The sequence below is a fragment of the Xyrauchen texanus genome, chromosome 9 (assembly GCF_025860055.1).
Source record: "Xyrauchen texanus isolate HMW12.3.18 chromosome 9, RBS_HiC_50CHRs, whole genome shotgun sequence".
NCBI classification, from domain to species: domain Eukaryota; kingdom Metazoa; phylum Chordata; class Actinopteri; order Cypriniformes; family Catostomidae; genus Xyrauchen; species Xyrauchen texanus.
The window spans coordinates 24,925,306-24,938,550 of record NC_068284.1 but is presented as its reverse complement, the minus strand read 5'-3'; the positions used below and the strand labels follow the sequence as shown (position 1 = coordinate 24,938,550).

The following is a 13,245-nucleotide window of genomic DNA, read 5'->3' as shown; positions in this document are numbered from 1 at the left end:
CAAAATAAAAGACACAACATCTCATCTTTACACTAAAATGTATATAACATATATACATTTAAATATTTCATAAAGAAAATTATAAAGAATTTTCTATATTTAATGACCTAAATTTTAAATCATGCAATAATGTTTTTACTTTGCTTTTAACTGTGTAATTAGTTATTTCCGCGTTTTACACCGACGGTGGTGACACGTTTCCGCCGTATTTAGCAGCGTAAATCTTGCAAACTTTTTTATATTTGCAATTTTAAAATGATTTAGTGTACATTTATAAAATTATAATATGTGTTAAATGACCCTGGAATTAGTTTAAATATATTGGTTACCACAGCTACGGGGGGAGTTACAATACATTTGGCAACGTTCTCTCTTCTCTCTGCTGTAATCCACCGCTCTCTATTTTATTCTTCTTTTAGAAAGTCGTGTAAGAGTAACAGTGGATATTTTCTTTTGCTGTTGGAGCAAACGGGTAAGCAAAAATTATATTTGCTGTGTTCTCCCATTCACCGATATACAAGTTTACCCTGCTATCATTTACTTCCGCATTCCAAACCCGGATATGTAAAATAGGGTCAATTATGCACGCATCAAAAACAAAGTTTCAAATCGACAACAGATGGGAAGCGTTCTCTGCTGATCACGACGATGAACATTTGATGTAGTTTTTCGCTCTAGGTACGTGTATGCTAACTAGTCTTTGGCAGTGCTGCTTCTAAAACAAAACAATTTGCAACGATCAATGTATTTGCAGTTTTCTGTTTTGCATGACTTAATATCCGCATACGTCTGACTGTCAACAGGTTGTAGAGCATTGCCACTCGTGCTGTACATCAAGATACTGAAATTACAGCGGTAAATCCTCTGTTAATATCACTCAATATTAATGATCGACTTCGACGTCATTAGCTAAAAGGTGTCTACTTTCTAAATGTCTCGATTTGCACATTTTAATGACCTTGCTCATACATTACCACTTGCACAAGTACATACGCCATTCTATGTAATATGTCCTATTTTTTTCTTTAAATGTCTGTTTATACTCTTGCCTTGTTTTATATTTTGTGTTTCACTGTAATGTTCTGTGTGCAGTTGTTTCTCCTATCTCTCAAAACAATTCCTTGTGTACGTGAGAACACTTGGCAATAAAGCTCATTCTGATTCTGATGATGCTTCATTTACAGAGCACACAGATCTGTGATGGCGAATACTGATTTTCAACTGCATTTTCAAGGTGAGTTACTGCATTACCCACTCATGATGACTTGTAATTCTATTTACTTTACCATTTTAACAACAGTGTAGAAAAATAATAATCATAAAATATTGCAATCTGCATGTTGCTCTTAAATGTTGTATAAAAATGTTCTTTATTTTTGTGCTTTGAGAATTTGAAGATGATCAAAATTTCATTGAAAGTAACCGAGGTGCTACAACAGTGACCATTGATGACGCCATCAAATCTCGAAAACAACGAAGAGCTGCTGGAACTGTCTTCGAAGATGAAGAGTTTGATCCATTGGACAATGACGACAAAACTGAGGTCAGAGGAATACAATCAAGAAAACGTAACCTCTTCATTTCCCCCAATAGATAACTGTCTCTAAACCATTTATTTATTTTTAATCATACAGCTTCTGTCGGGTCAAAGAAAAAGTGCTCCCTTTTGGACGTTTGAGTTCTATCAAACATTATTCGATGTGGATACTCATCAGGTAAGCTACATAAGTCTTTACTGTAGGAATCAGTAATTGTTAACATCTTAAAACATTTTTTTAAAAGCTTTCATTGCTATTTATTCCCTAACATTACTCATGCAAAATAAGTATTTGTTGAAACTAATGGCAGCAATGTGCCATCTAGATGAGACTCCGGTGAAGCAGAAACAACTTCTGTTTGTATATTTATAGGTAAAGGACAGAATATTTGGTTCAGTTCTGCCTTGGCCTGGGAAAAACTTTGTCGAGATCTATTTACGAAGTAACCCAGACCTGTATGGTAAGCAAAACTAAAATAAAACTGCATAGTAGAAAAGTAAAGAAGTTATAAAAGGTTAAATATGCTGGTCTCTATTGTTGTAGGACCTTTCTGGATCTGTGCAACTCTTGTATTTGCCATCGCTATTAGTGGAAATATCTCCAGTTTTCTCGTGAACAAGGGTCAGCCACAGTACAAATATGTGCCAGATTTCAGGAAGGGTGAGAATTGTGGTTTGAAATTATCCTGTGTTTTGACCAGTAAAATCAAGCAACATTTTGTAGGATTTAAAATGTATCTACTCCAGTATTGTTAAAGGAATAGCTCACCCAAAGTAGAATTTTCTCATCACCTTTTATCACTGCGGAACACAAACAAAGATATTTTCAAAGTTGTATGATGTGTTTATATCCATGATGCAAGTCAACAGGGTCCAAAACTTTCAAGCTTCAAAAAGGACATAGAGGCAGCATAAGTTTAATCCATGTCTTCTGAAGTGATACGATTTTGGGTTAGCTTGAAAGTTTTGAACCCCGTTGACTTGCATTGTATGGATATAAACACAATTTTTGGGTGAACTATTCCTTTTAAGCCTGTGCAAGAGTAATAAAATACTTGTAGATTAGTTTGTAAACATATCAATAAATTATATTATCAGAGGAGTTTAGTATGCTGTAAAGACCCCATAATCCTTACCATAACATTTTTAATAGTTTTTTTATCTTGTTTTTCAAGTAACCATGGCTGCTACAGCAATCTACACCTATGCATGGTTTGTACCATTAGCTCTATGGGGTTTTCTCAAATGGCGAAATAGGAAGGTCACAAGCCTGGTGTCCTACTCCTTTCTGCAGATAGTCTGTGTCTATGGTTACTCCCTCACCATCTACATTCCTGCTGTGGTGAGTAATACAAGCTTTATGCATTAATATGTGTGTAGTTTTTCAGAATTCTCCATGTTAGATTCTCAATCCCTGTGTAATGTGGTTCTAAAAATGAGGGCTGCCACCTCAAGTGTTGATCCCATACCAGCTGGGTTGTTTCAGTCATGCTTTTCTTCTTTGTGTCTGGCTGTATTGAGTATTATAAATGACTCACTGTCTTCTGGTGTCATGCTATCTGCACTTAAAATTGCTGCTGTAACCCCTGTCCCAAAAACAAATAGCCGTGACTGTGAGAATCTAGCAAATTTTCGTCCCATCTCTGGTCTCCCTTTTATTGCTAAAATCCTGGAACGTATTGTTGCTTCACAACTGCTTTCTCATTTGTCTGCAAATAACCTTTTTGAGCCTCTTCAATCTGGCTTTCGAAAAATGCATAGCACTGAGACAGCATTAGTCAAAGTCACAAATGACTTATTGATGGCTTCCGATGCTGGTTGCTTATCAATACTGATTCTGCTTGATCTCAGTGCTGCTTTCGACACTATTGATCATAGCACTTTACTCTCGGCTTAGAGTCTGTCTTTGGTGTATCTGACTCTGCTCTGAGCTGGTTTAAGTCTTATTTTTCGGATCGCAAACAATTTGTTGTGCTGGGTGGCTGCAGATCTGAGGCTGGTATGGTAAAATTTGGTGTTCCTCAGGGTTCAATTTTGGGTCCCTTACTTTTCACTCTTTATATTTTTCCTCTTGGCCAACTCTTGAGGTCTCTAGGTCTTGATTTTCATTTTTATGCGGACGACACCCAGATCAAAATCTGATGTAAATGTGGCCGTATTACATCTCTCTAACTGTATCACAGTTATTAAAAATTGGATGTCTGCTAATTTTTTATGCTTAAATAGTGATAAGACTGAGGTGATGCTTATTGGTTCAGCCCCACCAGTTACGCAGAGTGCAACCTGTAGCGTTACAAGTGGGTCGGCTCTGTAATCCAGTTCCAACCAAAATTAAAAAACTTGGGAGTAATTTTCGATTCTAATTTAACATTCGATCTTCACGTATGTAATACTGTTAGAGTTTCTTTTTTTCATCTTAGAAATATATCCAGATTACGGCCCATGCTGTCCTTTCCTGTAGCTGAAAAATTAATTAATACTCTGGTTTTTTCTCGAATTGATTATTGCAATGCCTTGTTAGCAGGAGCATCAAAATCTATTCTGAACAAACTTCAGTGGGTACAAAACTCTGCCGCACGTATTCTGATTAGGACAAGACAAAGAGATCATGTAAAACCCATTTTAGAGATCTTGCATTGGTTACCGGTTAAATTTCGTGTTGATTTTAAGATTCTGATGTTGACGTACAAGGCATTGAATGGACTCGCTCCTCAATATCTTGCCAAGCTTTTAATGCCCTACATCCCAACACGTAATCTTCGCTCTGCTGATGCCGGTCTTTCAGCTGTTCCGGTAACTAAGCTAAAAACAATGGGTGATAGGGCATTCTCTTCAGTCGCCCCAAAGTTATGGAACTCCTTGCCTTCCGAAATAAGATTTGCACCATCTTTGAAAAGGTTTAAAACATCCCTTAAAACTCATTATTTTACGGAAGCATTTGGGTAGAGGTGATATTGGTGGCTGTAAATGAGATGTATATTATGGTCTTAATCTGTCTTGATATTTATTTATAATTTGTTTTTAGGTTTGTAATCTTGTGTGAAATATTTTGTATTGTGTGATCATGCCTTTTTATGTGTTTTTTTTTACTTTTCATTTTGCTTATGTAAAGCGCTCTGAGAATTAACTTTTAAAAGCGCTATACAAAATATAGTTATTATTATTATTATTATTATTAATTATCACATCAGTTAAAAAATATAATGCATCAAAGTTTGATGATTCATTTTTGAACATTTTCTGTTATTACATTTCAGTTACAACTTACCTGTTTGTCTGCATTTATGAAACAGATACTGTGGATAATACCAAGTGAAAGGTTGAGGTGGTGCTCCATTGTGGTAGCTTTGTGTCTCTCAGGATCTGTTCTGGTAATTACATTCTTGCCGGCCATGAGGGATGATAAACCACGGATTACCGTTGCAATTATGTCTGCCATTGTGATTCTTCATGTCCTTCTTGCAGTTGGTTGCAAGGTACATTTTATGAATCTTTACACATAATAAAAAATGATGATGCTTGTGGAGAACAACACACCTCTTTGCATACTATAAGGGCTGTTGATTTAACATGTCAATTTAATGCAATTAATTATATAGTAATAAAGTAAATTAATAGTATCTCCTGATCCGTACGTAAATTCCGTAAAAAAGTATGTATTTTTGTACCATTGTAGCAATTCAAGCTTAAAGTATCTTGTTTTAACAAGACCCATCAGCAGGGGGCAGTCCGCACACCTCTAGCAACGCAGCCGAACAGGATGCATTCTTGACAGCTAGATGAAGCACAACAAAAATTGTAACTTGATACAGTGTCCTAAAACATTAACCTTATTACGCTGAAAACCGCTGAGGCGATTCAAAGGCATCTGCTGAAAAATGTATACATGGACAACAGTTAAAAATAGAGCAGATGAAACACAAGAACTTATGATAATGGCCTTTAAAAGGAGAGTTCAACCAAAAATGAAAATTTGGTCATTGTTTACTCACCCCTGTGAAGTTATAAGCCCATATTACTTTTTTTCATTACTACAGCCCCCACTTTTGGCCTACACATCAACAGAACTTCAGCTGACATAAAAATACACTTCTGGCACATGCATTAATAGTAGTGTTGTGTGGTAATTTTCTCAAAAGGAGTGACTACTAGCTGTTTTGAGGCATTTTTGTTTTCCTATTCTTGTCTCCCTTTTTAAAAGGTCAGGCTTCAGGAAACTTTAACAAGTGATGAGCACTTAAAACATTTCATCAAGCTTTGAAACCTTCAAAACAATTTGTTTCAATCCATTGAAGCATACATCACACTGCGTCAAATCATGCGATTTCACCAACAGATGTTACCAGTGTGTGGCAAGAGTGGTTAAAAAAATAAAACAACATGTCATAACATAAAACTTCATAATTAACATTAAATGGAACTTAAAACATAACTATAACCCCCAATAACTTTTAAATGTTAATTAGAAACACCCCCAAACACCCCAAAACCTGCACAAAAGTACCGTATTAATTATGCAATGACAACAGCCAATAGCAAGTCCTCAAGCATAAACAACAACAGACTTTAAAGTGTGTTCCTGGTAAGGACTATAATTTGATGTAGTTTTAGCATCTGATATTCATTTAAAAATGTTAATGTGCCATTTTGCCCTTTTGCGCCAAGAAAAGTGAAAAATGTCTGATCGATCCATATAACCACTGACTGATCTACAAAAGCCCTGGAACCTAAATAAAAAAGCCAGAAATAAATGAAAGTGAAAGGGGGCAGGCTGGCTGTCATTGCCATTCTATGTTGTATGTAGACGTGTGTTAAACCATAAGTCCAGATGTTTATTTAAGTAGTTACTTGCATGATATGACGTATATGATAAGTAGAATGGTAGAATGACCATATACTGTTTGCACAGTGTTATCAAGCTTATCGAGTAAAATAACAGTGTTTTAAAACCCATGTGAGTTCATGTAATTCTTCTTTCAAGACGGACATTTGATTTAATTCACAGTAAGACAAGATTGATATCAAAGATCAGTCATAAATTCAGCAGCATTAGACAAACAAGGATAATGAACAAATATTGCTTTGTATCCTATTAATGGGGATGAGGATATGACTTTAACCCTTACCTCTTCCAAGTCACACAATGTCGAATGCAATACATGCAATTAAAAAAACTTTAAAAAAGTAGTAATGTTGTTAAGTCAAATGCAGTCACATGCAATAAAACAACTGTCAAACGATTGAATAGATGCCTAAAAAGAGGGACCCCATATACAAGAACACACAGTTGAACCAGTACAGCCTCCAAATAGTATCTGAAACTGAAGAGAGCTGCCTCATCAAAGGTTTTCATGTACAGTATAGCCAGATCTCTCTGTTTCAGTGCAGAAGCTAATTTAAATCTCTTTAGTTAGATTAGGCTACTTCAGCATTCTAATGGTGTATGTTGATAAATAACTAGTCAGCCACCATGATTTTGACAATCTTTGAAGCTGGTCTGGTATAAATTGGCCATATAATTTTTTTTTTCTTTTTATAAATTATTGGCCATATTGACTGCAGAATGTTTTTGTGATGACATCACAACCAGCCCAGTTTGCTGCCCCCAATTCAAAACTTGTTCTGGTGCTGGTGGCTTGAGTCCTCAATCAAACAGAGAGATGAGGCTGAAGGTATATAGTCACACAGTGTCCTACTCAGGTGCCAAACGACACATAATAAAATAACGTGATTTCTATGTTAATCCGAGTTTTTGTCCTAAGCAGCTATGATGGGACATTCTGTCGATCATTTGGTTTCTAAATTTGGCATTGCGCCAGGCAACCCTGTCTGCTATGAACTGGCATCGGTCCAAAATCATTCTGATAACATGATATTAATGCCAACATCTCACTTAACGATTAAAACGTCTCGGTTACGTTATTAACTCATATGGGGAGTGCCTTCATACACGACCTATTTGAAACCTCTCTACAATAAGGGCAATATTCTAATATTGGCTATGGTGTTTGAGCCCCGCCTGTTTGCCATGAAACTGACCGCTATAAAAACAGGTGCACAGACACCATTCCATCACCAGGCTCGTGCCTCAAGAACTCTTGAGTCTTGTAGTGTGGCTAGCGTTCGCAATGTCTCGTTCCCTTTGTCTCAGGGAACCAGGGTTACGTACGTAACCAAGACATTCCCTTATGACTTAGTCCACTTGACGTTGCGTTTATTAATGCATATTGAGAACAGAATCCCATCACGCCATACTAAACTACATAACTTCCCAGAGAGGAAACATGGCGGCACCATCTTATGGGATGGCGACCGACATGAGCATGCCACAGTGAGTGATCCTCATGATGGCCAGGAGAGCATTCATAACGAATATATGAACTATAGTCATATAGTATGAATTAACTCCCTATGAACCCAGTCGGGAAGGGAGTTTATTTATAATAAAGTGCTTGTGACTTTATGGAATTATAACAGCCTGAATACATGCGGTTGTGTAAATGATTGGGAGCCCGTACTTAAAGGGAAGGGCATATATATATATATATATATATATAGGGGCTTCAAATAACAGAGGCAAATAGATTGATTTCTGCTTTGCTGAATATTTCCCAAATCCACAGTATAGTTTGAGGATGAAGTCTCCGTTCACCCGGTATCACCCCCTTAGCGTGACAGTAGGCCTGCGCCTTAATTCAGGCGGCCTGGAACATATATCACTCTCAGGGAGAGATGATGCTTCCTCCATAGGAGGAGGTGACCCGTCATTTTCGACAGTGGCGGTGAATTAATTCAACCTTGGCTGTTTATATATGCCACAAATGTAATGTTGACTGAGCAAACCAGGACATGAAATCTCACTATTTCTGACTGAAAGCCTTTAAGTCTAGAATTACAGCCGATAACTCTCCTCGCACCAGTCCAGGTGCCAAAGGTTGGGCGTCCATCACACACCACCCCCCAACCTATATTGGAAGCATCCGTGGTCACCACTTTCTGCCTGACAAAATATGCCGCCGCCACAAATCCCAATACATTCTGAAACAAGTTTCAGTGGAAATGTTTTCCCCAAAGCCTCTGATTGTGGCAGTAACAGCCAATTGGCGAGGTAGTTCAAGATGCGCTTGCCGCTCAGTCTCAGGGGGGCGAGAACCACACCGATACGCTTTGTGAATGTGCGAGGAGCCAAAGACAGTCTGAAGGGCAGGACTTTGAATTGATACCCTTTTCTATCGAATGCAAATCTCAAAAACATCCTGTGATGTTGTACAGTTTGGATATGAAAGTACACATCCTTCAGATCTATCAACGCAAACCAATCATGTGGGCGTACATGCAATAAGGTCAGTTTCTGAGTTATCATTCTGAATGGACGCTTTATAAGTGCACGATTTAAATTTCTCAGATCCAGGATTGGCCGAAGCCTTTGGAATAAGAAAATAATGACTGTAAAACCCTTTTTGTGCTTTACAATCTGGCACAATCTCTATCGCGTTTTTCACAATGGGATTGTGTGTTTCGGCTTGTAACACTGACGCGTCATTAGACGAAACCGTGGAAGACAGAACGCTGTTGAAACGGGCCAGTGTGCAAAATTGGATCGTATAACCATGTTTGATCGTTTTGGCACCCATGCTGAAATACCCGTTAGGACTGGCCACCCATCCGCATAATGGAACGGAGGGCAATTTGGTTTGCTCACCGTATGATATGACGCGACACTCACTACAGGGAAGCGGTTACGCATAATTTGTGTGCTTTGAAGAGGAATAAGGGGCTCACTATTGAGAACGTGTGAGCATCTTGTGCATTTGCAACGAATGCTGTAATCTTTTTTGCACGTATTGCATTTTTTATTGCATTTATTTGAGTGCAAAACACAGAAACAACATTTTTAACAATATTGTTAACAACAATATTCCTTGCCCAACAAACAATAGTGGAGAGATGAGGAACAGTGTTTTGTGTCTCTCCATCCAAGCCTTTTTATTTTGTGGACAGACCCGGAGGGAATCGCGGGCTCTGCTTTCCGCTTCAAAGGGTTGTGGCCATCAGGAGCGCTTTTGCTGCATGTGCTGATACACAGGTGCCTGTGAGGCAGCGGGTATGGGACTTTTAGTCAGGTGCTGGCTCTAAACAGAGCGAACCGGCTGTGATATACTCCATTTAGGCATAAAGTGTCTCATAGCCTGTGACTGCTGCTGAATCGCGACATAAAGCTTAGCAAACTTGTTCATAGAACCGCCAAAAAGGCTGGCTGGAGACACTGGAGCATCCAAAAGAGTTTCATTAATTTCTGCCCTGGAGCACCACCATTGTGTGTAGTGCTGATCTAGCTTGTTCTGCAGCTGAGTAAGCTTTTCCCGCCAGTGCAGACGTTTGTCGACACGGTTTGGAACGATATACATGTTACTCGCTGGGCAGAGGTGTGCCGCTAACGTATCCTCCACAGGGAGTAATTGGGCATAACCGTTTCCTTTCCCGTGATCCACATTAAAGAGGATGCGTCACTGCACGACCGTGCTGTATAAGGTCGCGCGGCAGGACTTGAATGGTTCATTATGAACTTCGGGGAAGAATTGTGCGGGATGCTGCCATTTCATGGCGTCCGGACTGCTGGAACCATTCATCGAGGCGAGACTGTTCAGGCTCCTCTGGGGGAGACCAGTCAGGGTGAAGCTCTTCGACTGCCCTTGTAAGGATGTGGAGCATCTCCCTGTCAGAGGCGCATACACGTTCCTTGCCCTCACTGGGGGAGGGGTGGCAGGATCATCCACTGACCATTTGCCTGATGCGGTGAGAGACATGACATTGTCATCATCCCCAGCGTCAGATCCGCCAAACGAGATGAGGGCGCACGCTCCTTCAGAGGGCCGGAGCTCGTCTCGCACATAGCGTACTGGGAAACATGCTCTTTGTGGAGATTGAGGGGCTCATGTGGCATGTGCCGGGATGAAATACACCTCAAATTCATCCTGCTCGAACTTGCGGGCCCCACTTTGCCTCCTCGTGTGAACCCTCTGGTATCGCAGAAGAGGCAAGTGGGAGGGCGTGAGAGGCTGAATCATCCTTCAGAACGAGGGCGATTCGTGAGCGAAGCGTCTTGAGACTCATATCCTCACAGTGAGGACAGTATGTCTCCATGAGAGCTGACTCTGCGTGGGTGCAGCCCAGACAGAAAACACAGCTCGCATGCTTGTCTGACGGCAAGATGTGTCTCTCGCACAAGGAATACTTACGGAACAACATCTTGAAAAAGACACGAACACCACAGCCAATATTAGAATATTGCCGTTATTGTAGAGTGGTTTCAAATAGGTTGGGTGTGTGAAGGCACTCCCCATATGCATTAATAAATGCAATGTCACGTGGACTGAGTCGTAAGGGAACAACTTGATTTTGCCAGAAAATGTTACACCTACCGGCTGTTTTCACAGAGGTCACACACACACCTGTTCAGAATAGAGGTGACAGACATTCCTGCTCCCTCTGTCTTTCTCTCTGGTGCCTCCACTTCACTTTTGGTAAGCGAAACCTCCAAAGAACTTTGGTCTCCTGTACTCTCTGTCTGACTATAGCATCTGGGTATGTGTGTAGCTACCTTCAGTATTTACATGACACTGTTTTTTTTTTTTATGATTTTATGCATTTATTTTAAAATACATAAATATCTATCATTGTTATTATGAGATAAGATGTCATTTTTTTTATATAATTGAGTGGAAAAAATAATAAGTACGTGGCAGCATAGCACCACCGTAGGCTTTTATAGTTACAATTATTTGAAATTGTAAAAATTGACAGTCCTACAAATTATAAAAAGATATATTATATTATTGCCTTCTAATTTACAATATATATTCTATCTACTATACAAAAAAATGCTACAAATTATACATATATCTACGGTGTCAAACGTTATCATTCTGTAGTCCTCAAAACCATCAAACATGTTAAAGTTTACATTTATTCAGATTCTTGTTTGATATTGACTAGACGAAATATTCAACATTTGAGTTTTATTAGAATGCTACAGAGGCAGAATTGGCACTGCCTCTTGCAGCATTAAAGGATCAAACTTAGTTTCAAATGTGTTATCCCAGGGGAGGGGAGTGTTCTTGGAAACACTAGCAGTAGTCATTGGCCTGGAAACATGCCAGTATGAGAGAAGAACCTTATCCTTATGGCTATCACATGCCATCAATTACATTAATTTAATTATGGAATGCAGAATTAGTGGAGTTTAAGGAACAAAAGTGCTATCAAAGTCTGAAAGATTTGTGCCTTCTCTCTCTTTTCTCTCTTGCAGACATACTTTTTCAGTACAAATGAGATGGATCCATCAGAGGATCACAATGACTCACTGAGAACAACCAACATTTTATCAACCACAAAGGCAAACTGAATCAGAGCCGAGGGTAAATAAAGGGCTTCAGTGGTGTGGCACTGATATTACATACAAATGTAATTATGACTATGCAAGCTCTGCTGTTTTTGACTAACTTTGCAGTTGACAAGATTTTTCAACATGCTCACACTCGAGACAAGAATTCCCATACATAATCTCTGCTCTTCAAGCAATTGTTATTCTTCTGTAATTGCAGCTTCTCCTCTTGCCTTATTAGAGAGAAAAAGGTATCTTGATAATGGGCTCGTAGGTTGTCTGAATGTCACTTCATCTTAAAAGTCTTTGTGATAAAGTGTGAAGGTAAAAGCCAAATTTTAGCAAATGTTTGTGCATGTGGGTGAGCTGGGTAACCTCTAGATAATCATCTGTAACATTACTAATTTTCTTACCTGAGTTTTAGACACATGTTACTGTACTGTATAAGTAGAGGATGTGTATATAGCTGTGGTTTAAATATTTATGTGATAATTGAGCTTGAGATGGTTTTCATAAGGGTCACTCTCCTACCACTTCGGAACTTGTACATACAGTTGAAATGTCACAAACTTTACAGTGCTATCTTGCAAATCAGTCATGCAAATCGAGTTTAAGAATACACACATAAACTGGTCAGCTACTTTAGTTTTGATGAAGCTGAATGCCAAAGCTAGATCACAGAAATTGTTTCAATTTGTACAATCTTTTACAATTGCTTTTGTGTGTTTTCTGAGAGATTTGTTACTGTCTGTACATGTAGATACAATGTCTCAGCCAATTAACTGATAACTGTGTTCCAAGATATCATTTTGTAATAAATATTTAGTAGTTTCTTCTGTTTAAAATTGTATATGCACACCAATCCAGATTAATTGGAAGTGATGAGCATATGTGCAGAAGAGGAGGCTTTTTCCCCCAGATAATGTCTCTGTGATAGCAGTGGAGATTGTAGAATTTGCTTCTCTGCACCATCAAAATACAAGGAACAAAGGTTCATTGTCATAGATAAAATCTATCTTGTCTTTGATGTCAGGATCTGATACAGTGCAGCGTTTCATGTATCTCAGTGTGCCATCGTCAGTGCACTTTCAACCTTAATCCATCACTGTTATTTGAATTAGATCAATTAGTTTTTTACAAGGTGGCACCAGTGTTATGAAATGGCTGAGCTACATTTTCCAAATGATCAAAATAGAAAATTTGTGTCACTTGAAACTGTGCAAATGTGTGGTGTGTCCTAATTAATGGTCATTCTAGCCTTAGCTTAGAGTTACACTGATGCTGGCTCCCAAACCTATAACCTCTGTGGAGCAATGTCACTGTG

The 13,245-nt window shown here is 38.8% G+C and overlaps 1 protein-coding gene across 4 annotated transcripts; it reads left to right on the top strand.

Annotated features, from left to right (window-relative positions):
* Positions 1-198: 198 nt before the first annotated feature.
* yipf1 (Yip1 domain family, member 1) lies at positions 199-13,121 on the top strand. Of its 4 annotated transcripts, none has more exons than XM_052134277.1 (10): positions 574-678; positions 804-916; positions 1,185-1,234; positions 1,389-1,543; positions 1,635-1,715; positions 1,911-1,998; positions 2,082-2,198; positions 2,713-2,879; positions 4,831-5,013; positions 11,847-13,121. In XM_052134277.1, exons 3-10 carry the CDS (start codon positions 1,201-1,203, stop codon positions 11,940-11,942), a joined length of 921 nt encoding a protein of 306 aa, XP_051990237.1. In that variant the 5' UTR covers positions 574-678; positions 804-916; positions 1,185-1,200; the 3' UTR covers positions 11,943-13,121. The 4 variants fall into 4 exon arrangements, with proteins under 4 accessions (XP_051990238.1, XP_051990239.1, XP_051990237.1 ...); XM_052134276.1 differs by having other exon boundaries at positions 804-855; positions 11,847-13,120; XM_052134278.1 differs by lacking the exons at positions 574-678; positions 804-916 and adding an exon at positions 199-472.
* Positions 13,122-13,245: the final 124 nt, after the last annotated feature.

Bases quoted from the DNA above. Each gene is read 5' to 3' on its own strand.
- yipf1 (XM_052134278.1), top strand. From the start codon at position 1,201: ATGGCGAATACTGATTTTCAACTGCATTTTCAAG. The intron at 1,235-1,388 runs GTGAGTTACTGC...TTGTGCTTTGAG, and splicing joins TTTTCAACTGCATTTTCAAG to AATTTGAAGATGATCAAAAT. The intron at 2,199-2,712 runs GTGAGAATTGTG...TTGTTTTTCAAG, and splicing joins TGTGCCAGATTTCAGGAAGG to TAACCATGGCTGCTACAGCA.